This window comes from Oncorhynchus kisutch, unplaced genomic scaffold (assembly GCF_002021735.2).
Source record: "Oncorhynchus kisutch isolate 150728-3 unplaced genomic scaffold, Okis_V2 scaffold3811, whole genome shotgun sequence".
NCBI lineage: Eukaryota > Metazoa > Chordata > Actinopteri > Salmoniformes > Salmonidae > Oncorhynchus > Oncorhynchus kisutch.
This window is the reverse complement of record NW_022265756.1, coordinates 268333-293538: the sequence shown is the minus strand read 5'-3', so window position 1 is coordinate 293538 and position 25206 is coordinate 268333. Positions and strand designations below refer to the sequence as shown.

General features: G+C 50.8%; 2 protein-coding genes across 2 annotated transcripts; one reads left to right on the top strand and one right to left on the bottom strand.

Moving 5' to 3' along the window:
• Positions 1–4162: 4162 nt before the first annotated feature.
• On the bottom strand, positions 4163–22055 carry LOC109885365 (protein-lysine methyltransferase METTL21E). The gene is made up of 4 exons (XM_031821018.1): positions 21764–22055; positions 14080–14237; positions 9680–9797; positions 4163–6920 (listed from the first exon to the last, which is right to left on the bottom strand). Exons 1-4 carry the CDS (start codon positions 21816–21818, stop codon positions 6496–6498), a joined length of 756 nt encoding a protein of 251 aa, XP_031676878.1. The 5' UTR covers positions 21819–22055; the 3' UTR covers positions 4163–6495.
• On the top strand, positions 4717–6289 carry LOC109885364 (golgin subfamily A member 6-like protein 7). The gene has a single exon (XM_031821017.1). It carries the CDS (start codon positions 4736–4738, stop codon positions 6287–6289), a length of 1554 nt encoding a protein of 517 aa, XP_031676877.1. The 5' UTR covers positions 4717–4735.
• Positions 22056–25206: the final 3151 nt, after the last annotated feature.

The window sequence follows — 25206 nt, the reverse complement described above, 5'->3', positions numbered from 1 at the left end:
TACCTAGGAAGAAACCTAGAGAGGAACCAGGCTATGTGGGGTGGCCAGTCCTCTTCTGGCTGTGCCGGGTGGAGATTAGTAAATCAGTATATATAAATTTTTTACCCCTTTTTCTCCCCAATTAATTGGTAGTTACAGTCCTCTGAAACATGCCCCAACCGCACTGCGTCTTGACACATTGCCCACTTAACCCGGAAGTCAACAGCACCAATGTGTCGGAGGAAACGCCGTACACCTGGCGATCGTCTCAGTGTGCACTGCGCCCGGCCCACCACAAGAGTCGCTGGTGCGCAATGGGACGAGGACATCCCTACCGGACAAACCCTCCCCTAACCCAGACGACGCTGGGCCAATTGTGCACTGCCTAATGGGTCTCCCGGTCGCGGCCGGCTGCAACTGAACCTGGACTCCATAGCTTCACCAGAGGACAGGGGTAATAGAATAGGGCTGTCTGCTAACTGATCTACCCTCATAGATCCACCAGAGGACAGGGGTAACAGAATAGGGCTGTCTGCTAGCTGATCTACCCTCATAGATCCACCAGAGGACAGGGGTAATAGAATAGGGCTGTCTGCTAGCTGATCTACCCTCATAGCTTCACCAGAGGACAGGGGTAACAGAATAGGGCTGTCTGCTAACTGCTCTACCCTCATAGATCCACCAGAGGACAGGGGTAACAGAATAGGGCTGTCTGCTAGCTGATCTACCCTCATAGATCCACTAGAGGACAGGGTTAACAGAATAGAGCTGTCTGCTAGCTGATCTACCCTCATAGATCCACCAGAGGACAGGGGTAACAGAATATGGCTGTCTGCTAACTGCTCTACCCTCATAGATCCACCAGAGGACAGGGGTAACAGAATAGGGCTGTCTGCTAACTGCTCTACCCTCATAGATCCACCAGAGGACAGGGGTAATAGAATAGGGCTGTATGCTAGCTGATCTACCCTCATAGATCCACCAGAGGACAGGGGTAACAGAATATGGCTTTCTGCAGTGCAATCTCATATGTCAGACCCCGGGCAGACCCCAAGACAGGTCATCAGGGGGAATTTGTAACTCTGACCTCCATTAAAAACGGTTTTGATTTGGTCAGCGTTTGGCTAAGAGAATTTGACCTGAATACGCCAGCTCTCGGGTTTCTGATATGACCGTTAAAACCAAATCTAATCCAGCCTGAAACCCTTTTGTCAGAGGTCCTTGGTATGCCCCTGCCTCTGCCCTACATAGCTCGGTATGAGGGGGTCTGATGAGGGGGACAGGGCCAAAGGAAATGGCTGGTCCACAGAGAGAGGGAGTGATGTCAGTGTCTGATTCTGTTGTGGTATTGTTGTACTGTGACCAACCCCCATTCCAGTATGTTGTTGTAGTATTGTTGTACTGTGACCAACCCCCATTCCAGTATGTCGTTGTAGTATTGTTGTACTGTGACCAACCCCCATTCTAGTATGTTGTTGTAGTATTGCTGTACTGTGACCAACCCCCATTCCAGTATGTTGTTGTGGTATTGTTGTACTGTGACCAACCCCCATTCCAGTATGTTGTTGTAGTATTGTTGTACTGTGACCAACCCCCATTCCAGTATGTTGTTGTAGTATTGTTGTACTGTGACCAACCCCCATTCCAGTATGTTGTTGTAGTATTGTTGTACTGTGACCAACCCCCATTCCAGTATGTTGTTGTAGTATTGTTGTACTGTGACCAACCCCCATTCCAGTATGTTGTTGTAGTATTGTTGTACTGTGACCAACCCCCATTCCAGTATGTTGTTGTAGTATTGTTGTACTGTGACCAACCCCCATTCCAGTATGTTGTTGTAGTATTGTTGTACTGTGACCAACCCCCATTCCAGTATGTTGTTGTAGTATTGTTGTACTGTGACCAACCCCCATTCCAGTATGTTGTTGTAGTATTGTTGTACTTTGACCAACCCCCATTCCAGTATGTTGTTGTAGTATTGTTGTACTGTGACCAACCCCCATTCCAGCATGTCGTTGTAGTATTGTTGTACTGTGACCAACCCCCATTCCAGTATGTCGTTGTAGTATTGTTGTACTGTGACCAACCCCCATTCCAGTATGTTTTTGTAGTATTGTTGTACTGTGACCAATCCCCATTCCAGTATGTTGTTGTAGTATTGTTGTACTGTGACCAACCCCCATTCCAGTATGTTTTTGTAGTATTGTTGTACTGTGACCAACCCCCATTCCAGTATGTTGTTGTAGTATTGTTGTACTGTGACCAACCCCCATTCCTGTATGTTGTTGTAGTATTGTTGTACTGTGACCAACCCCCATTCCAGTATGTTGTTGTAGTATTGTTGTACTGTGACCAACCCCCATTCCAGTATGTCGTTGTAGTATTGTTGTACTGTGACCAACCCCCATTCCAGTATGTTGTTGTAGTATTGATGTACTGTGACCAACCCCCATTCCAGTATGTTGTTGTAGTATTGTTGTACTGTGACCAACCCCCATTCCAGTATGTCCTGGTGTTGTAGTGTTATTGGGGGGGGGGTATGTTTAGTTGTGGTAGGGGGTCTGGTGTTGTAGTGTTATGGGGGGGGGGTATGTTTAGTTGTGGTAGGGGGTCTGGTGTTGTAGTGTTATGGGGGGGTATGTTTAGTTGTGGTAGGGGGTCTGGTGTTGTAGTGTTATTGGGGGGCGGGTATGTTTAGTTGTTGTAGGGGGTCTGGTGTTGTAGTGTTATGGGTGGGTCTGGTGTTGTAGTGTTATTGGGGGGGGGTATGTTTAGTTGTGGTAGGGGGTCTGGTGTTGTAGTGTTATGCGGGGGGTATGTTTAGTTGTGGTAGGGGGTCTGGTGTTGTAGTGTTATGGGGTGGGGCTGGTGTTGTAGTGTTATGGGGGGGTCTGGTGTTGTAGTGTTATGGGGGGGGGTATGTTTAGTTGTGGTAGGGGGTCTGGTGTTGTAGTGTTATTGGTGAGGTATGTTTAGTTGTGGTAGGGGGTCTGGTGTTATAGTGTTATGGGGTGGGGCTGGTGTTGTAGTGTTATGGGGGGGGGTATGTTTAGTTGTGGTAGGGGGGTATGTATGGGGGGGGTGGTATCCCCAGCCAAGAAGATATCACAGGAATCCCATCTCACCACATTGGAGACTGAAATAGTATGAGGGATGACAGAGAGGATGAGGTATGTCTTAAAATGTCTCCGGATGGGAAATTAGAGTCTCCATGGATCTCCCTCTGGGACCTAAAGGGCAGACGGGTCGTACTGATGGGTGGACCATCTCACCTCAACCCCTCTTTGACCCAAATCCTTTTCTCTTCAGCAGACTGACAGATAAAACCACTTCTTATCCAGAACTTTACAGACCAGAGGTGTTTATAATGTACTGTATTTACAGACCAGAGGTGTTTATAATGTACTGTATTTACAGACCAGAGGTGTTTATAATGTACTGTATTTACAGACCAGAGGTGTTTATAATGTACTGTATTTACAGACCAGAGGTGTTTATAATGTACTGTATTTACAGACCAGAGGTGTTTATAATGTACTGTATTTACAGACCAGAGGTGTTTATAATCTACTGTATTTACAGACCAGAGGTGTTTATAATGTACTGTATTTACAGACCAGAGGTGTTTATAATGTACTGTATTTACAGACCAGAGGTGTTTATAATGTACTGTATTTACAGACCAGAGGTGTTTATAATGTACTGTATTTACAGACCAGAGGTGTTTATAATGTACTGTATTTACAGACCAGAGGTGTTTATAATGTACTGTATTTACAGACCAGAGGTGTTTATAATCTACTGTATTTACAGACCAGAGGTGTTTATAATGTACTGTATTTACAGACCAGAGGTGTTTATAATGTACTGTATTTACAGACCAGAGGTGTTTATAATCTACTGTATTTACAGACCAGAGGTGTTTATAATCTACTGTATTTACAGACCAGAGGTGTTTATAATGTACTGTATTTACAGACCAGAGGTGTTTATAATGTACTGTATTTACAGACCAGAGGTGTTTATAATGTACTGTATTTACAGACCAGAGGTGTTTATAATGTACTGTATTTACAGACCAGAGGTGTTTATAATGTACTGTATTTACAGACCAGAGGTGTTTATAATGTACTGTATTTACAGACCAGAGGTGTTTATAATGTACTGTATTTACAGACCAGAGGTGTTTATAATGTACTTTATTTCTCAGAACTATTTACAGACCAGAGGTGTTTATAATTATTATTATAGCAACACAACAAGTGAAGCAGGTCTTGTTATGTACAGCAACACATCAGGTGAAGCAGGTTCTTGTTATGTACAGCAACACATCAGGTGAAGCAGGTCTAGTTATGTACAGCAACACATCAGGTGAAGCAGGTTCTTGTTATGTACAGCAACACATCAGGTGAAGCAGGTCTTGTTATGTACAGCAACACATCAGGTGAAGCAGGTCTCGATATGTACAGCAACACATCAGGTGAAGTAGGTCTTGTTATGTACAGCAACACATCAGGTGAAGCAGGTCTTGTTATGTACAGCAACACATCAGGTGAAGCAGGTCTCGATATGTACAGCAACACATCAGGTGAAGCAGACACTACACATCTTCAATCAGAGATACAACTGAATAACAGAGAAAACAATAATATACTGATCTGCCCAGACATGAAGGGAAGGAGAGTTCAAGACCCAGACATGAAGAGAGGAGAGTTCAAGACCCAGACATGAAGAGAGGAGAGTTCAAGACCCAGATATGAAGGGAAGGAGAGTTCAAGACCCAGACATGAAGAGAAGGAGAGTTCAAGGCCCAGACATGAAGGGAAGGAGAGTTCAAGGCCCAGATATGAAGGGGAGTTCAAGGCCCAGATATGAAGGGAAGGAGAGTTCAAGGCCCAGATATGAAGGGAAGGAGAGTTCAAGGCCCAGATATGAAGGGAAGGAGAGTTCAAGGCCCAGACATGAAGGGAAGGAGAGTTCAAGGCCCAGACATGAAGGGAAGGAGAGTTCATGTAACCTCCGTAAAGAGGACAGTAAACTCCGTAAAGAGGACAGTAACCTCCGTGAAGAGGACAGTAAACTCCGTAAAGAGGACAGTAACCTCCGTAAAGAGAACTGTAACCTCCGTAAAGAGGACAGTAACCTCCGTAAAGAGGACAGTAACCTCCGTAAAGAGAACTGTAACCTCCGTAAAGAGGACAGTAATTTCCGTAAAGAGGAAAGGTCTCTGCGTAAAGACGACAGTAATCTCCGTAAAGAGGACAGTAACCTCCGTAAAGAGGAAAGGTATCTCCGTAAAGAGGACAGTAACCTCCGTAAAGAGGAAAGGTCTCTCTGTAAAGAGGACAGTAACCAACGTAAAGAGGACAGCAGCCTTCGTAAAGAGGACAGCAACCTCCGTAAAGAGGACAGCAACCTCCGTAAAGAGGACAGCAACCTCCGTAAAGAGGACAGTAACCTCCGTAAAGAGGACAGTAACCTCAGTAAAGAGGACAGTAACCTCAGTAAAGAGGAAAGGTATCTCCGTAAAGAGGACAGTAACCTCCGTAAAGAGGAAAGGTATCTCCGTAAAGAGAACAGTAACCTCCGTAAAGAGGACAGTAACCAACGTAAAGAGGACAGTAACCTCCGTAAAGAGAACAGTAGCCTCCGTAAAGAGGACAGTAACCTCGGTAAAGAGGACAGTAAACTCTGTAAAGAGGACAGTAGCCTCCGTAAAGAGGACAGTAAACTCTGTAAAGAGAACAGTAGCCTCCGTAAAGAGAACAGTAACCTCTGTAAAGAGGATAGTAGCCTCTGTAAAGAGGACAGTAGCCTCCGTAAAGAGGACAGTAGCCTCCGTAAAGAGAACAGTAACCTCTGTAAAGAGGATAGTAGCCTCTGTAAAGAGGACAGTAACCTCTGTAAAGAGGATAGTAGCCTCTGTAAAGAGGACAGTAGCCTCCGTAAAGAGGACAGTAGCCTCCGTAAAGAGGACAGTAAACTCTGTAAAGAGAACAGTAGCCTCCGTAAAGAGAACAGTAACCTCTGTAAAGAGGATAGTAGCCTCTGTAAAGAGGACAGTAGCCTCCGTAAAGAGGACAGTAGCCTCCGTAAAGAGAACAGTAACCTCTGTAAAGAGAACAGTAGCCTCCGTAAAGAGAACAGTAGCCTCCGTAAAGAGGACAGTAACCTCTGTAAAGAGGACAGTAGCCTCCGTAAAGAGGACAGTAAACTCTGTAAAGAGGATAGTAGCCTCTGTAAAGAGGACAGTAGCCTCCGTAAAGAGGACAGTAAACTCTGTATAGTGGACAGCTACAACAAAACATAAAAGGGCTCCAAGAAATTATTTTCTGGGCCATGACACTACAATTTCCCCAAAATGCTGTGGATGTCGGATCAAGGGTAAATTACCTTCAAGAGTTAAGTGTAATGCGCTTCTCGACATTGCCTTTATTGATTCTCTGACACACATTCACATCCATCTCTCCATCCCCCTGCAGTGTCTCAGACTGCTTCCGTAGAGCATGGTAGTATTTAAGCTGCCTCTCCAGACCGTGTCTTCCTCCCCATCTCCTTCCTTGATGCTCGATACAGTTTGATACTGAGACTGGGCAGATCGTACAGTTCATCCAGATGGAACCTGGTCTGGAACCGTTCTACGAACTGGTTCTCTCTGTCCAGACGGAACCTCATGGCCCAGAGGATCTCCGTCCCGTCCTGACACAGGTGATCGAAGGTGTCCAAGAGTTCCGCCAGGTAGGGGTGGCAGTAAACCACATCGGCAGCGAACACGTAGTCGTAGTGACAGGCAGCCTGAGGGAAGCGTTGTTCCAGCTCCTTCCCCCAGGACAGCTCAGTGACCCGAGGAGCGTGTCTACAGGAACCCCTGGTGTTACGCAGTACGTTATACTGCAGGTTACTCAGCACCTCCGGCAAGTCTGTGGACGTCACCTTGGCACCTAGGAAATAAACACAAACAAACACCAGTTACCAAACAGGAAGGAGATGTCTGTCCTCTGAAGAGACCGGTGTGACAGGACGTGCTTCCTGTCCCAGACCTGCTGTTTTCAACTCTCTAGAGACAGCAGGAGCGGTAGAGATACTCTCAATGATCGGCTATGAAAAGCCAACTGACATTTACTCCTGAGGTGCTGACCTGTTGCACCCTCGACAACTACTGTTATTATTATTATTTAACCCTGCTGGTAATCTATGAACATTTGAACATCTTGGCCATGTTCTGTTATAATGTCCACCCGGCACAGCCAGAAGAGGACTGGCCACCCCACATAGCCTGGTTCCTCTCTAGGTTTCTTCCTAGGTTCTGGCCTTTCTAGGGAGTTTTTCCTACCCACCGTGCTTCTACACCTGCATTGCTTGCTGTTTGGGGTTTTAGGCTGGGTTTCTGTACAGCACTTTGAGATATCAGCTGATGTACGAAGGGCTATATAAATACATTTGATTGATTGATTGGATGGGCCCGAAAAACTAAAACTAAAAAAACACACGAACAAGGAGGGTGTCTGGGACCCCCCCAGGGCAGCTCAGTGATACGAGGAGGGTGTCTGGGACCCCCCCAGGACAGCTCAGTGATACGAGGAGGGTGTCTGGGACCCCCCAGGACAGGTCAGTGATACGAGGAGGGTGTCTGGGACCACCCCAGGACAGCTCAGTGATACGAGGAGGGTGTCTGGGACCCCCCCAGGACAGCTCAGTGATACGAGGAGGGTGTCTGGGACCCCCCCAGGACAGCTCAGTGATACGAGGAGGGTGTCTGGGACCCCCCCAGGACAGCTCAGTGATACGAGGAGGGTGTCTGGGACCCCCCCAGGACAGCTCAGTGATACGAGGAGGGTGTCTGGGGCCCCCCCAGGACAGCTCAGTGATACGAGGAGGGTGTCTGGAACCACCCCAGGACAGCTCAGTGATACGAGGAGGGTGTCTGGAACCACCCCAGGACAGCTCAGTGATACGAGGAGGGTGTCTGGGACCCCCCAGGACAGCTCAGTGATACGAGGAGGGTGTCTGGGGCCCCCCCAGGACAGCTCAGTGATACGAGGAGGGTGTCTGGGACCCCCCCAGGACAGCTCAGTGATACGAGGAGGGTGTCTGGAACCACCCCAGGACAGCTCAGTGATACGAGGAGGGTGTCTGGGACCCCCCAGGACAGCTCAGTGATACGAGGAGGGTGTCTGGAACCACCCCAGGACAGCTCAGTGATACGAGGAGGGTGTCTGGAACCCCCCCAGGACAGCTCAGTGATACGAGGAGGGTGTCTGGGACCCCCCAGGACAGCTCAGTGATACGAGGAGGGTGTCTGGAACCCCCCCAGGACAGCTCAGTGATACGAGGAGGGTGTCTGGGACCCCCCAGGACAGCTCAGTGATACGAGGAGGGTGTCTGGGACCCCCCCAGGATAGCTCAGTGATACGAGGAGGGTGTCTGGAACCACCCCAGGACAGCTCAGTGATACGAGGAGGGTGTCTGGAACCCCCCCAGGACAGCTCAGTGATACGAGGAGGGTGTCTGGAACCACCCCAGGACAGCTCAGTGATACGAGGAGGGTGTCTGGAACCACCCCAGGACAGCTCAGTGATACGAGGAGGGTGTCTGGAACCACCCCAGGACAGCTCAGTGATACGAGGAGGGTGTCTGGGACCACCCCAGGACAGCTCAGTGATACGAGGAGGGTGTCTGTGGCCCCCCAGGACAGCTCAGTGATATGAGGAGGGTGTCTGGGACCCCCCAGGACAGGTCAGTGATACGAGGAGGGTGTCTGTGGCCCCCCAGGACAGCTCAGTGATATGAGGAGGGTGTCTGGGACCCCCCAGGACAGGTCAGTGATACGAGGAGGGTGTCTGTGGCCCCCCAGGACAGCTCAGTGATATGAGGAGGGTGTCTGGGGCCCACCAGGACAGCTCAGTGATATGAGGAGGGTGTCTGGGACCCCCCAGGACAGGTCAGTGATACGAGGAGGGTGTCTGTGGCCCCCCAGGACAGCTCAGTGATACGAGGAGGGTGTCTGGGACCCCCAGGACAGCTCAGTGATACAAGGAGGGTGTCTGGGACCCCCCAGGATAGCTCAGTGGTATGAGGAGGGTGTCTGGGACCCCCCAGGGCAGCTCAGTGATACGAGGAGGGTGTCTGGGACCCCCCAGGACAGCTCAGTGATATGAGGAGGGTGTCTGGGACCCCCCAGGACAGCTCAGTGATACGAGGAGGGTGTCTGGGGCCCCCCAGGACAGCTCAGTGATACGAGGAGGGTGTCTGGGACCCCCAGGACAGCTCAGTGATACGAGGAGGGTGTCTGGGACCCCCCAGGACAGCTCAGTGGTATGAGGAGGGTGTCTGGGACCCCCCAGGGCAGCTCAGTGATATGAGGAGGGTGTCTTGGGCCCCCCAGGATAGCTCAGTGATACGGGGAGGGTGTCTGGGGCCCCCCAGGACAGCTCAGTGATACGAGGAGGGTGTCTGGGGCCCCCCAGGACAGCTCAGTGATACGAGGAGGGTGTCTGGGACCCCCCAGGGCAGCTCAGTGATACGAGGAGGGTGTCTGGGACCCCCCAGGGCAGCTCAGTGATACGAGGAGGTTGTCTGGGACCCCCCAGGACAGCTCAGTGATACAAGGAGGGTGTCTGGGACACCCCAGGGCAGCTCAGTGATACGAGGAGGCTGTCTGGGACCCCCATGCGACTTTGTAAATACAAGATTGTCTCACCTAGAAGGCTTGTAACTATGGAGACCAGCCCGGTCCCGGCGCCCAGCTCGATGACGTTCTTGTCCAGCAGGTTGTACGTGTCGCGGTGCGTATCCAGGAAGTAACACAGCACTATGGCCTGATGGGAAATAAACACAATGCAATGTGAACTATATATTTATTTGATTTATTTCACCTTTATTTAACCAGTTGAGAACAAGTTCCCATTTACAATTGCGACCTGGCCAAGATAAAGCAAAGCAGTTCGACAGATACAACGACACAGAGTTACACATGGAGTAAAACAAACATACAGTCAATAATACAGTAGAAACAAGTCTATATACGATGTGAGTAAATGAGGTGAGAAGGGAGGTAAAGGCAAAAAAGGCCATGGTGACAAAGTAAATACAATATAGCAAGTAAAACACTGGAATGGTAGATTTGCAATGGAAGAATGTGCAAAGTAGAAATAAAAATAATTGGGTGCAAAGGAGCAAAATAAATAAATAAATAAAAATTAAATACAGTTGGGAAATAGGTAGTTGTTTGGGCAAAATTATAGGTGGGCTATGTACAGGTGCAGTAATCTGTGAGCTGCTCTGACAGTTGGTGCTTAAAGCTAGTGAGGGAGATAAGTGTTTCTAGTTTCAGAGATTTTTGTAGTTCGTTCCAGCATTGGCAACTAACTGACATTATACAAATGAAGTTGATGGATGAAGATGTACATGGTGAGGAAAAAAGTGGAATTTAAAAGTAATGATTGTGATGAAGATTAACGTATGGGTAGTGATAGTGAGGATGATGAAAATTAGCATAAGGGTAGTGATAGTGAGGATGATGAAGGTGACCATAAGGGTAGTGATAGTGAGGATGATGAAAATTAGCATAAGGGTAGTGATAGTGAGGATGATGAAGGTGACCATAAGGGTAGTGATAGTGAGGATGATGAAGGTGACCATAAGGGTAGTGTTAGTGAGGATGATGAAGGTGACCATAAGGGTAGTGATAGTGAGGATGATGAAGGTTACCATAAAGGTAGTGATAGTGAGGATGATGAAGGTGAGTGGTAGGGTAGTGATAGTGAGGATGATGAAGGTGACCATAAGGGTAGTGATAGTGAGGATGATGAAGGTGAGCGGTAGGGTAGTGATAGTGAGGATGATGAAGGTACCCATAAGGGTAGTGATAGTGAGGATGATGAAGATGAGCGGTAGGGTAGTGATAGTGAGGATGATGAAGGTGAGCGGTAGTGTTAGTGAGGATGATGAAGGTGACCATAAGGGTAGTGATAGTGAGGATGATGAAGGTTACCATAAGGGTAGTGATAGTGAGGATGATGAAGGTGAGTGGTAGGGTATTGATAGTGAGGATGATGAAGGTGACCATAAGGGTAGTGATAGTGAGGATGATGAAGGAGAGCGGTAGGGTAGTTATAGTGAGGATCATGAAGGTGAGCGGTAGGGTAGTGATAGTGAGGATGATGAAGGTGAGCGGTAGTGTTAGTGAGGATGATGAAGGTGAGCGGTAGTGTTAGTGAGGATGATGAAGGTGACCATAAGGGTAGTGATAGTGAGGATGATCAAATAAAATCAAATGTATTTATATAGCCCTTCGTACATCAGCTGATATCTCAAAGTGCTGTACAGAAACCCAGCCTAAAACCCCAAACAGCAAGCAATGCAGGTGTAGAAGGTTACCATAAGGGTAGTGATAGTGAGGATGATGAAGGTGAGTGGTAGGGTAGTGATAGTGAGGATGATGAAGGTGACCATAAGGGTAGTGGTAGTGAGGATGATGAAGGTGGGCGGTAGGGTAGTGATAGTGAGGATGATGAAGGTGAGCGGTAGGGTAGTTATAGTGAGGATGATGAAGGTGAGCGGTAGGGTAGTGTAGTGAGGATGATGAAGGTGAGCGGTAGGGTAGTTATAGTGAGGATGATGAAGGTGGGCGGTAGGGTAGTGATAGTGAGGATGATGAAGGTGGGCGGTAGGGTAGTGTTAGTGAGGATGACGAAGGTGACCATAAGGGTAGTGTTAGGGAGGATGATGAAGGTGGGCGGTAGGGTAGTGATAGTGAGGATGATGAAGGTGAGCGGTAGTGTTAGTGAGGATGATGAAGGTGAGCATAAGGGTAGTGTTAGTGAGGATGATGAAGGTGACCATAAGGGTAGTGTTAGTGAGGATGATGAAGGTGAGCGGTAGGGTAGTGATAGTGAGGATGACGAAGGTGACCATAAGGGTAGTGTTAGTGAGGATGATGAAAGTAAGTGTTAGGTTAGTGTTAGTGAGGATGATGAAGGTGACCATAAGGGTAGTGTTAGTGAGGATGATGAAGGTGAGCGGTAGTGTTAGTGAGGATGGTGAAGGTGAGTGGTAGGGTAGTGTTAGTGAGGATGATGAAGGTGACCATAAGGGTAGTGTTAGTGAGGATGGTGAAGGTGAGCGGTAGCTGTTAGTGAGGATGATGAAGGTGAGTGGTAGGGTAGTGTTAGTGAGGGTGATGAATGTGAGCGGTAGTGTTAGTGAGGATGATGAAGGTGCCCATAAGGGTAGTGTTAGTGAGGATGATGAAGGTGAGCGGTAGGGTAGTGTTAGTGAGGATGACGAAGGTGACCATAAGGGTAGTGTTAGTGAGGATGACGAAGGTGACCATAAGGGTAGTGTTAATGAGGATGATGAAGGTGAGCGGTAGTGTTAGTGAGGATGATGAAGGTGGGCGGTAGTGTTAGTGAGGATGATGAAGGTGACCATAAGGGTAGTGTTAGTGAGGATGATGAAGGTACCCATAAGGGTAGTGTTAGTGAGGATGATGAAGGTGACCATAAGGGTAGTGATAGTGAGGATGATGAAGGTGAGCGGTAGGGTAGTGAAGGTGAGGATGATGAAGGTGAGCGGTAGGGTAGTGTAGTGAGGATGATGAAGGTGAGCGGTAGGGTAGTTATAGTGAGGATGATGAAGGTGGGCGGTAGGGTAGTGATAGTGAGGATGATGAAGGTGGGCGGTAGGGTAGTGTTAGTGAGGATGACGAAGGTGACCATAAGGGTAGTGTTAGGGAGGATGATGAAGGTGGGCGGTAGGGTAGTGATAGTGAGGATGATGAAGGTGAGCGGTAGTGTTAGTGAGGATGATGAAGGTGAGCATAAGGGTAGTGTTAGTGAGGATGATGAAGGTGACCATAAGGGTAGTGTTAGTGAGGATGATGAAGGTGAGCGGTAGGGTAGTGATAGTGAGGATGACGAAGGTGACCATAAGGGTAGTGTTAGTGAGGATGATGAAAGTAAGTGTTAGGTTAGTGTTAGTGAGGATGATGAAGGTGACCATAAGGGTAGTGTTAGTGAGGATGATGAAGGTGAGCGGTAGTGTTAGTGAGGATGGTGAAGGTGAGTGGTAGGGTAGTGTTAGTGAGGATGATGAAGGTGACCATAAGGGTAGTGTTAGTGAGGATGGTGAAGGTGAGCGGTAGCTGTTAGTGAGGATGATGAAGGTGAGTGGTAGGGTAGTGTTAGTGAGGGTGATGAAGGTGAGCGGTAGTGTTAGTGAGGATGATGAAGGTGCCCATAAGGGTAGTGTTAGTGAGGATGATGAAGGTGAGCGGTAGGGTAGTGTTAGTGAGGATGACGAAGGTGACCATAAGGGTAGTGTTAGTGAGGATGACGAAGGTGACCATAAGGGTAGTGTTAATGAGGATGATGAAGGTGAGCGGTAGTGTTAGTGAGGATGATGAAGGTGGGCGGTAGTGTTAGTGAGGATGATGAAGGTGACCATAAGGGTAGTGTTAGTGAGGATGATGAAGGTACCCATAAGGGTAGTGTTAGTGAGGATGATGAAGGTGACCATAAGGGTAGTGATAGTGAGGAAGATGAAGGTGAGCGGTAGGGTAGTGAAGGTGAGGATGATGAAGGTGAGCATAAGGGTAGTGTTAGTGAGGATGACGAAGGTGACCATAAGGGTAGTGTTAGTGAGGATGATGAAGGTGACCATAAGGGTAGTGTTAGTGAGGATGATGAAGGTGACCATAAGGGTAGTGTTAGTGAGGATGACGAAGGTGACCATAAGGGTAGTGTTTGTGAGGATGACGAAGGTGACCATAAGGGTAGTGTTAGTGAGGATGACGAAGGTGACCATAAGGGTAGTGATAGTGAGGATGATGAAGGTGAGCGGTAGTGTTAGTGAGGGTGATGAAGGTAACCATAAGGGTAGTGTTAGTGAGGATGACGAAGGTGAGCGGTAGGGTAGTGATAGTGAGGATGATGAAGGTGAGCAGAAGGGTAGTGTTAGTGAGGACGATGAAGGTGAGTGGTAGGGTAGTGTTAGTGAGGAAGATGAAGGTGAGCGATAGTGTTAGTGGGGATGATGAAGGTGACCATAAGGGTAGTGTTAGTGAGGATGATGAAGGTGGGCGGAAGGCGCTTGTTGTACCGAGGGCCACATCACAGCTCCGTAGAGGTCATGTGACTCCTTGATCTTGATCTGATGGTCAGCGAAGGTGTATCCCTCCCAGGCTTCCACGGTGATCAGAGACTGGATGATCCTCCTGGACATGATGGCAGCTGCCAGCTCAGCATCCACGTCGACACCTGGCAACACAATTAAATCATATTTATTCTATGTAGGACACGTGATATGGAACTATTTCCCATCATCCTCTCTCTCAGGGGCGGCAGGGTAGCCTAGTGGTTAGAGCGTTGGGCTAGTAACCGGAAGGTTGCAAGTTCAAATCCCCGAGCTGACAAGGTACAACTCTGTCATTCTGCCCCTGAACAGGGCATGTTTGAAAAATAAGAATTTGAACTCTCTCTCAGTACAGTCTCAGGTTGTTGACGTATCAGTACAGTCTCAGGTTGTTGACGTATCCCATCATCCTCTCTCTCAGTACAGTCTCAGGTTGTTGAAGTATCCCATCATCCTCTCAGTACAGTCTCAGGTTGTTGACGTATCGCATCATCCTCTCTCTCAGTACAGACTCAGGTTGTTGACGTATCCCATCATCCTCTCTCTCAGTACAGTCTCAGGATGTTGACGTATCCCATCATCCTCTCAGTACAGTCTCAGGTTGTTGACGTATCAGCACAGTCTCAGGTTGTTGACGTATCCCATCATCCTCTCTCTCAGTACAGTCTCAGGTTGTTGAAGTATCCCATCATCCAAATCTTCCATTTAAAGTTGAGACCTCGTCTTGGCCCAGAATGTCTCCCCCGCCCCCTCCTCCTCACTAGTTGTCCCCTGTAAGGTAAGGTTAACTGAGACCTGTGACCTAGGGTTAGTACTGTGTCAGCAGAGTAACATAACCCCTCTACACGGCTAGCTGACCCAGCATCAGTCCAGTAACCTAGTCCCTCAGTAGAGTAACATAACCCCTCTACACGACTAGCTGACCCAGCATCAGTCCAGTAACCTAGTCCCTCAGTAGAGAAACATAACCCCTCAGTAACCTAGCCCCCCAGTAACCTAGCCCCTCAGTAATCTAGCCCCCCAGTAATATAGTCCCTCAGTAGCCTAACCCCCCAGTAGCCTAGTCCCTCAGTAACCTAGCCCCTCAGTAACCTAACCCCCCAGTAACCTAGTCCCTCAGTAGCCTAACCCCCCAGTAGCCTAGCCCCCCAGTAATATAGTCCCTCAGTAGCCTAACCCCCCAGTAGCCTAGTCCCTCAGTAACCTAGCCCCTCAGTATCCTAGCCTCCCAGTAACCTAACCCCCCAGTAGCCTAGCCCCTCAGTAACCTAGACCCCTGTAGCCTAGCCCCCCAGTAGCCTAGCCCCTCAGTAGCCTAGCCCCTCAGTATCCTAGCCCCTCAGTAACCTAGCCCCTCAGTAACCTAGTCCCTCAGTAACCTAGCCCCCCAGTAATATAGTCCCTCAGTAGCCTAGCCCCTCAGTAACCTAGGCCCTCAGTAGAAACATAACCCCTCAGTAACCTAGCCCCTCAGTAGCCTAGCCCCTCAGTAACCTAGCCCCTCAGTAACCTAGCCCCTCAGTAACCTAGCCCCTCAGTAACCTAGCCCCTCAGTAACCTAGTCCCTCAGTAACCTAGCCCCTCAGTAACCTAGCCCCTCAGTAACCTAGCCCCTCAGTAACCTAGCCCCCCAGTAGCCTAGCCCCTCAGTAACCTAGTCCCTCAGTAACCTAGCCCCTCAGTAGAAACATAACCCCTCAGTAACCTAGCCCCTCAGTAACCTAACCCCTCAGTAACCTAGTCCCTCAGTAACCTAGTCCCACAGTAACCTAGTCCCTCAGTAACCTAACCCCTCAGTAACCTAGTCCCTCAGTAACTTAGTCCCTCAGTAACCTAGCCCCTCAGTAACCTAGCCCCTCAGTAACCTAGCCCCCCAGTAATATAGTCCCTCAGTAGCCTAGCCCCTCAGTAACCTAGTCCCTCAGTAACCTAACCCCTCAGTAACCTAGTCCCTCAGTAACTTAGTCCCTCAGTAACCTAGCCCCTCAGTAACCTAGCCCCTCAGTAACCTAGCCCCCCAGTAATATAGTCCCTCAGTAACCTAGCCCCTCAGTAACCTAGCCCCCCAGTAATATAGTCCCTCAGTAGCCTAGCCCCTCAGTAACCTAGCCCCTCAGTAGAAACATAACCCCTCAGTAACCTAGCCCCCCAGTAACCTAGCCCCTCAGTAATCTAGCCCCCCAGTAATATAGTCCCTCAGTAGCCTAACCCCCCAGTAGCCTAGTCCCTCAGTAACCTAGCCCCTCAGTAACCTAACCCCCCAGTAACCTAGTCCCTCAGTAGCCTAACCCCCCAGTAGCCTAGCCCCCCAGTAATATAGTCCCTCAGTAGCCTAACCCCCCAGTAGCCTAGTCCCTCAGTAACCTAGCCCCTCAGTATCCTAGCCTCCCAGTAACCTAACCCCCCAGTAGCCTAGCCCCTCAGTAACCTAGACCCCTGTAGCCTAGCCCCCCAGTAGCCTAGCCCCTCAGTAGCCTAGCCCCTCAGTATCCTAGCCCCTCAGTAACCTAGCCCCTCAGTAACCTAGTCCCTCAGTAACCTAGCCCCCCAGTAATATAGTCCCTCAGTAGCCTAGCCCCTCAGTAACCTAGGCCCTCAGTAGAAACATAACCCCTCAGTAACCTAGCCCCTCAGTAGCCTAGCCCCTCAGTAACCTAGCCCCTCAGTAACCTAGCCCCTCAGTAACCTAGCCCCTCAGTAACCTAGCCCCTCAGTAACCTAGTCCCTCAGTAACCTAGCCCCTCAGTAACCTAGCCCCTCAGTAACCTAGCCCCTCAGTAACCTAGCCCCCCAGTAGCCTAGCCCCTCAGTAACCTAGTCCCTCAGTAACCTAGCCCCTCAGTAGAAACATAACCCCTCAGTAACCTAGCCCCTCAGTAACCTAACCCCTCAGTAACCTAGTCCCTCAGTAACCTAGTCCCACAGTAACCTAGTCCCTCAGTAACCTAACCCCTCAGTAACCTAGTCCCTCAGTAACTTAGTCCCTCAGTAACCTAGCCCCTCAGTAACCTAGCCCCTCAGTAACCTAGCCCCCCAGTAATATAGTCCCTCAGTAGCCTAGCCCCTCAGTAACCTAGTCCCTCAGTAACCTAACCCCTCAGTAACCTAGTCCCTCAGTAACTTAGTCCCTCAGTAACCTAGCCCCTCAGTAACCTAGCCCCTCAGTAACCTAGCCCCCCAGTAATATAGTCCCTCAGTAACCTAGCCCCTCAGTAACCTAGCCCCCAGTAATATAGTCCCTCAGTAGCCTAGCCCCTCAGTAACCTAGCCCCTCAGTAGAAACATAACCCCTCAGTAACCTAGCCCCTCAGTAGCCTAGCCCCTCAGTAACCTAGCCCCTCAGTAACCTAGCCCCTCAGTAACCTAACCCCTCAGTAACCTAGCCCCTCAGTAACCTAGTCCCTCAGTATCCTAGCCCCTCAGTAACCTAGCCCCTCAGTAACCTAGTCCCTCAGTATCCTAGCCCCTCAGTAACCTAGCCCCTCAGTAACCTAGCCCCTCAGTAACCTAGCCCCTCAGTAACCTAGCCCCCCAGTAGCCTAGCCCCTCAGTAACCTAGTCCCTCAGTAACCTAGCCCCTCAGTAGAAACATAACCCCTCAGTAACCTAGCCCCTCAGTAACTTAGTCCCTCAGTAACCTAACCCCTCAGTAACCTAGTCCCTCAGTAACCTAGTCCCACAGTAACCTAGTCCCTCAGTAACCTAACCCCTCAGTAACCTAGTCCCTCAGTAACTTAGTCCCTCAGTAACCTAACCCCTCAGTAACTTAGTCCCTCAGTAACCTAGTCCCTCAGTAGCCTAACCCCCCAGTAACCTAACCCCCCAGTAGCCTAGCCCCCCAGTAACCTAGCCCCCCAGTAATATAGTCCCTCAGTAGCCTAACCCCCCAGTAGCCTAGTCCCTCAGTAACCTAGCCCCTCAGTATCCTAGCCCCCCAGTAACCTAACCCCCCAGTAACCTAGTCCCTCAGTAGCCTAACCCCCCAGTAACCTAACCCCTCAGTAGCCTAGCCCCTCAGTAACCTAGCCCCTCAGTAACCTAGCCCCCCAGTAGCCTAGCACCCCAGTATCCTAGCCCCTCAGTAACCTAGCCCCTCAGTAACCTAGCCCCCCCAGTAGCCTAGCACCCCAGTATCCTAGCCCCTCAGTATCCTAGCCCCTCAGTAACCTAGCCCCTCAGTAACCTAGTCCCCCAGTAGCATAGCCCCTCAGTAACCTAGACCCCTGTAGCCTAGCCCCCCAGTAGCCTAGCCCCTCAGTAGCCTAGCCCCTCAGTATCCTAGCCCCTCAGTAACCTAGCCCCTCAGTAACCTAGTCCCTCAGTAACCTAGCCCCTCAGTAACCTAGCCCCTCAGTAACCTAGCCCCTCAGTAACCTAGCCCCCCAGTAATATAGTCCCTCAGTAGCCTAGCCCCTCAGTAACCTAGCCCCTCAGTAGAAACATAACCCCTCAGTAACCTAGCCCCTCAGTAGCCTAGCCCCTCAGTAACCTAGCCCCTCAGTAACCTAGCCCCTCAGTAACCTAGCCCCTCAGTAACCTAGCCCCCCAGTAGCCTAGCCCCTCAGTAACCTAGTCCCTCAGTAACCTAGCCCCTCAGTAGAAACATAACCCCTCAGTAACCTAGCCCCTCAGTAACTTAGTCCCTCAGTAACCTAACCCCTCAGTAACCTAGCCCCTCAGTAACCTAGTCCCTCAGTAACCTAGCCCCTCAGTAACCTAGCCCCTCAGTAACCTAGCCCCTCAGTAACTTAGTCCCTCAGTAACCTAACCCCTCAGTAACCTAGCCCCTCAGTAACCTAGTCCCTCAGTAACCTAGCCCCTCAGTAACCTAGCCCCTCAGTAACCTAGCCCCCCAGTAATATAGTCCCTCAGTAGCCTAGCCCCTCAGTAACCTAGCCCCTCAGTAGAAACATAACCCCTCAGTAACCTAGCCCCTCAGTAGCCTAGCCCCTCAGTAACCTAGCCCCTCAGTAACCTAGCCCCTCAGTAACCTAACCCCTCAGTAACCTAGCCCCTCAGTAACCTAGTCCCTCAGTATCCTAGCCCCTCAGTAACCTAGCCCCTCAGTAACCTAGCCCCTCAGTAACCTAGCCCCTAAGTAACCTAGCCCCTCAGTAACCTAGCCCCTCAGTAACCTAGCCCCCCAGTAGCCTAGCCCCTCAATAACCTAGTCCCTCAGTAACCTAGCCCCTCAGTAGAAACATAACCCCTCAGTAACCTAGCCCCTCAGTAACTTAGTCCCTCAGTAACCTAACCCCTCAGTAACCTAGTCCCTCAGTAACCTAGTCCCACAGTAACCTAGTCCCTCAGTAACCTAACCCCTCAGTAACCTAGTCCCTCAGTAACTTAGTCCCTCAGTAACCTAACCCCTCAGTAACTTAGTCCCTCAGTAACCTAGCCCCTCAGTAACCTAGCCCCTCAGTAACCTAGCCCCCCAGTAATATAGTCCCTCAGTAGCCTAGCCCCTCAGTAACCTAGCCCCTCAGTAACCTAGCCCCTCAGTAACCTAGCCCCTCAGTAGCCTAGCCCCTCAGTAACCTAGCCCCTCAGTAACCTAGCCCCTCAGTAACCTAACCCCTCAGTAACCTAGTCCCTCAGTATCCTAGCCCCTCAGTAACCTAGCCCCTCAGTAACCTAGCCCCTCAGTAACCTAGCCCCTCAGTAACCTAGCCCCTCAGTAACCTAGCCCCTCAGTAACCTAGCCTCTCAGTAACCTAGCCCCTCACTAACCTAGCCCCCCAGTAGCCTAGCCCCTCAGTAACCTAGTCCCTCAGTAACCTAGCCCCTCAGTAGAAACATAACCCCTCAGTAACCTAGCCCCTCAGTAACTTAGTCCCTCAGTAACCTAACCCCTCAGTAACCTAGTCCCTCAGTAACCTAGTCCCACAGTAAACAAGTCCCTCAGTAACCTAACCCCTCAGTAACCTAGTCCCTCAGTAACTTAGTCCCTCAGTAACCTAACCCCTCAGTAACTTAGTCCCTCAGTAACCTAGTCCCTCAGTAACCTAGTCCCTCAGTAACCTAGTCCCTCAGTAGCCTAACCCCCCAGTAACCTAACCCCCCAGTAGCCTAGCCCCCCAGTAACCTAGCCCCCCAGTAATATAGTCCCTCAGTAGCCTAACCCCCCAGTAGCCTAGTCGCTCAGTAACCTAGCCCCTCAGTATCCTAGCCCCCCAGTAACATAACCCCCCAGTAACCTAGTCCCTCAGTAGCCTAACCCCCCAGTAACCTAACCCCTCAGTAGCCTAGCCCCTCAGTAACCTAGCCCCCCAGTAGCCTAGCACCCCAGTATCCTAGCCCCTCAGTAACCTAGCCCCTCAGTAACCTAACCCCCCAGTAGCCTAGCACCCCAGTATCCTAGCCCCTCAGTATCCTAGCCCCTCAGTAACCTAGCCCCTCAGTAACCTAGTCCCCCAGTAGCCTAGCCCCTCAGTAACCTAGACCCCTGTAGCCTAGCCCCCCAGTAGCCTAGCCCCTCAGTAGCCTAGCCCCTCAGTATCCTAGCCCCTCAGTAACCTAGCCCCTCAGTAACCTAGTCCCTCAGTAACCTAGCCCCTCAGTAACCTAGCCCCTCAGTAACCTAGCCCCTCAGTAACCTAGCCCCCCAGTAATATAGTCCCTCAGTAGCCTAGCCCCTCAGTAACCTAGCCCCTCAGTAGAAACATAACCCCTCAGTAACCTAGCCCCTCAGTAGCCTAGCCCCTCAGTAACCTAGCCCCTCAGTTACCTAGCCCCTCAGTAACCTAACCCCTCAGTAACCTAGTCCCTCAGTAACCTAGTCCCTCAGTAACCTAGTCCCTCAGTAACCTAGTCCCGCAGTAACTTAGTCCCTCAGTAACCTAACCCCTCAGTAACTTAGTCCCTCAGTAACCTAGTCCCTCAGTAACCTAGTCCCTCAGTAACCTAGTCCCTCAGTATCCTAGCCCCTCAGTAGAAACATAACCCCTCAGTAACCTAGCCCCTCAGTAACCTAGCCCCTCAGTAACCTAGTCCCTCAGTAACCTAGCCCCCCAGTAGCCTAACCCCCCCAATATCCTAGTCCCTCAGTAACCTAGTCCCTCAGTAACCTAGCCCCTCAGTAACCTAGCCCCTCAGTAACCTAGCCCCTCAGTAACCTAGTCCCTCAGTATCCTAGCCCCTCAGTAACCTAGCCCCTCAGTATCCTAGCCCCTCAGTATCCTAGCCCCTCAGTAACCTAGTCCCTCAGTAGCCTAGCCCCCCAGTAGAAACATAACCCCTCTATGTAGTCGATTAGCACCTGGCAGGTTATTTGCGGCCTCTCGGACACAGACATGCAGCTGGTATACCAGTTATGTAAGCTAGTGAGGGGAGAGACAGAGAAGAGCTCTTAAATCACTTCACAGCCTGTGTGTGTGTGTGTGTGTGTGTGTGTGTGTGTGTGTGTGTGTGTGTGTGTGTGTGTCAATGTACCCAGTTACAATGCTATAAACACGTCTATGCAGCCCTATAAAACCTGACTTACCGCTCATAGTGACCATCAATGAATGAATAACAACCAATCGACCAAGACTTCAACTATCGACGCTTTTGATACGTACAGAAATAACCAACAAAGTTGACATAGTGAGTCGTCCCACAGTTGACACATTTGTTCTGTACGCGTGTGGATCTGACAGCTCTAGCTACCTACCCTCCGTTTCAGCATCTTCCTCAGTCTGGACAGCCTGGGTCAGGAGGGGGTTCATGTTTCTGTCCTGTCCTGGAGTAGGGGTGAGGGGTTTGTGGGTAGTAGCAGTAACAATCTGACCGTGTTGCTCCAGAGTGGTGTGTTGGATGTCCAGGGAAACAGCGTCGGTCCTTAGTCTAGGTGCTCCGGGTCTCAATGGGCTCTAGTCTGAGTCAGGTCGGTTGGCTGTGTGTTGTGAGGGGTTGGTATATGGTTCTCTTTCTCCTTTCCTTCCCTCCCTCCATTGGCATACTGGGTATGGTACTCCCCTCCCTCCCCCCTCCCTCCCTCGGCATACTGGGTATGGTACTCCCCTCCCTCCCCCCTCCCTCGGCATACTGGGTATGGTACTCCCCTACCTCTCTCGGCATACTGGGTATGGTACTCCCCCTCCCTCTCCAACCCTCCCTCCTTTCATTCCCTCCCTCCGTTGGCATACTGGGTATGGTACTCCCCCTCCCTCTCTCCTTTCCTTCCCTCCCTCCGTTGGCATATTGGGTATGTTACTCTCCTCCCTCTCTCCTTTCCTTCCCTCCCTCTCTCCTTTCCTTCCCTCCCCCCGTTGGCATACTGGGTATGTTACTCTCCTCCCTCTCTCCTTTCCTTCCTTCCCTCCCTCCCTCCCTCTGTTGGCATACTGCCTGGTGGGTCAGCCAGAGAGAGAATGGGCCAGCCAGAGAGAGAGGGAAACATGGATTAGAGAGAATGAAGAAAACAGGTGAGAGAAGGGCTAGAGGGAGGAAGAGCGAGAGAAGGCTAGGGGGAGGGGCTAGATAGAAGGCTGGGAGGAAGGGCTAGAGAGAGAGAAGAATAGGAAGGAAGGGCTAGAGAGAGAGAAAGCTAGGGGAAGGGCTAGAGAGAGAGAAGGCTGGGAGGAAGGGCTAGAGAGAGAGAAGGCTGGGAGGAAGGGCTAGAGAGAGAGAAGGCTGGGAGGAAGGGCTAGAGAGAGAGAAGGCTGGGAGGAAGGGCTAGAGAGAGAGAAGAATAGGAAGGAAGGGCTAGAGAGAGAGAAGAATAGGAAGGAAGGGCTAGAGAGAGAGAAAGCTAGGGGAAGGGCTAGAGAGAGAGAAGGCTGGGAGGAAGGGCTAGAGGGAGGAAGAGCGAGAGAAAGCTAGGGGAAGGACTAGATAGAAGGCTGGGAGGAAGGGCTAGAGAGAGAGAAGGCTGGGAGGAAGGGCTAGAGAGAGAGAAGGCTGGGAGGAAGGGCTAGAGAGAGAGAAGGCTGGGAGGAAGGGCTAGAGAGAGAGAAGGCTGGGAGGAAGGGCTAGAGAGAGAGAAGGCTGGGAGGAAGGGCTAGAGAGAGAGAAGGCTGGGAGGAAGGGCTAGAGAGAGAGAAGGCTGGGAGGAAGGGCTAGAGAGAGAGAAGGCTGGGAGGAAGGGCTAGAGAGAGAGAAGGCTGGGAGGAAGGGCTAGAGAGAGAGAAGGCTGGGAGGAAGGGCTAGAGAGAGAGAAGGCTGGGAGGAAGGGCTAGAGAGAGAGAAGGCTGGGAGGAAGGGCTAGAGAGAGAGAAGGCTGGGAGGAAGGGCTAGAGAGAGAGAAGGCTGGGAGGAAGGGCTAGAGAGAGAGAAGGCTGGGAGGAAGGGCTAGAGAGAGAGAAGGCTGGGAGGAAGGGCTAGAGAGAGAGAAGGCTGGGAGGAAGGGCTAGAGAGAGAGAAGGCTGGGAGGAAGGGCTAGAGAGAGAGAAGGCTGGGAGGAAGGGCTAGAGAGAGAGAAGGCTGGGAGGAAGGGCTAGAGAGAGAGAAGGCTGGGAGGAAGGGCTAGAGAGAGAGAAGGGCTGGGAGGAAGGGCTAGAGAGAGAGAAGGCCTGGGAGGAAGGGCTAGAGAGAGAGAAGGCTGGAGGAAGGGCTAGAGAGAGAGAAGGCTGGGAGGAAGGGCTAGAGAGAGAGAAGGCTGGGAGAAGGGCTAGAGAGAGAGAAGGCTGGGAGGAAGGGCTAGAGGAGGAAGAGCGAGAGAAGGCTAGGGGGAAGGGCTAGAGAATGCTGGGAGGAAGGGCTAGATAGAGAGAAGTCTGGGAGGAAGGGCTAGTAGAGAGAGAGAAGTCTGGGAGGAAGGCTAGTAGAGAGAGAATGCTGGGAGGAAGGGCTAGTAGAGAGAGAATGCTGGGAGGAAGGGCTAGATAGAGAGAAGTCTGGGAGGAAGGGCTAGTAGAGAGAGAAGGCTGGGGGAAGGGCTAGAGAGAGAGAAGGCTGGGAGGAAGGGCTAGAGAGAGAGAAGGCTGGGAGGAAGGGCTAGAGAGAGAGAAGGCTGGGAGGAAGGGCTAGAGAGAGAGAAGGCTGGGGAGGAAGGGCTAGAGAGAGAGAAGGCTGGGAGGAAGGGCTAGAGAGAGAGAAGGCTGGGAGGAAGGGCTAGAGAGAGAGAAGGCTGGGAGGAAGGGCTAGAGAGAGAGAAGGCTGGGAGGAAGGGCTAGAGAGAGAGAAGGCTGGGAGGAAGGGCTAGAGAGAGAGAAGGCTGGGAGGAAGGGCTAGAGAGAGAGAAGGCTGGGAGGAAGGGCTAGAGAGAGAGAAGGCTGGGAGAGAAGGGTAGAGAGAGAGAAGGCTGGGAGGAAGGGCTAGAGAGAGAGAAGGCTGGAGGAAGGGCTAGAGAGAGAGAAGGCTGGGGAGGAAGGGCTAGAGAGAGAGAAGGCTGGGAGGAAGGGCTAGAGAGAGAAGGCTGGGGAAGGGTAGAGAGAATGGCGGAGAGAGAAGGCTGGGAGGAAGGGCTAGAGAGAGAGAGGCTGGGAGGAAGGGCTAGAGAGAGAGAAGGCTGGGAGGAAGGGCTAGAGAGAGAGAAGGCTGGGAGGAAGGGCTAGATAGAGAGAAGGCTGGGAGGAAGGGCTAGATAGAGAGAAGAGCTAGAGAGAGAAGGCTGGGAGGAAGGGCTAGATAGAGAGAAGGCTGGGAGGAACGGCTAGAGAGAGAGAAGGGCTAGAGGGAGGAAGGGCTAGAGAGAGAAGACTGGGAAGGACTAGAGAGAGAGAGAAGACTAGGAAGGACTAGAGAGAGAGAGAGAATACTGGGAAGGACTAGAGAGAGAGAGAGAGAGAGAAGACTGGGAAGGACTAGAGAGAGAGAGAGAAGACTAGGAAGGACTAGAGAGAGAAGACTAGGAAGGACTAGAGAGAGAGAGAGAAGACTGGGAAGGACTAGAGAGAGAGAGAAGACTGGGAAAGACTAGAGAGAGAGAGAGAAGACTGGGAAGGACTAGAGAGAGAAAGAGAGAAGACTGGGAAGGACTAGAGAGAGAGAGAAGACTAGGAAGGACTAGAGAGAGAAGGCTGGGAGGAAGGGCTAGAGAGAGAAGGCTGGGAGGAAGGGCTAGAGAGAGAAGGCTGGGAGGAAGGGCTAGATAGAGGGCTGGGAGGAAGGGCTAGAGAGAGAGAAGGCTAGGGGGAGGAAGACAGAGAGAAGGCTAGGGGGAAGGGCTAGAGA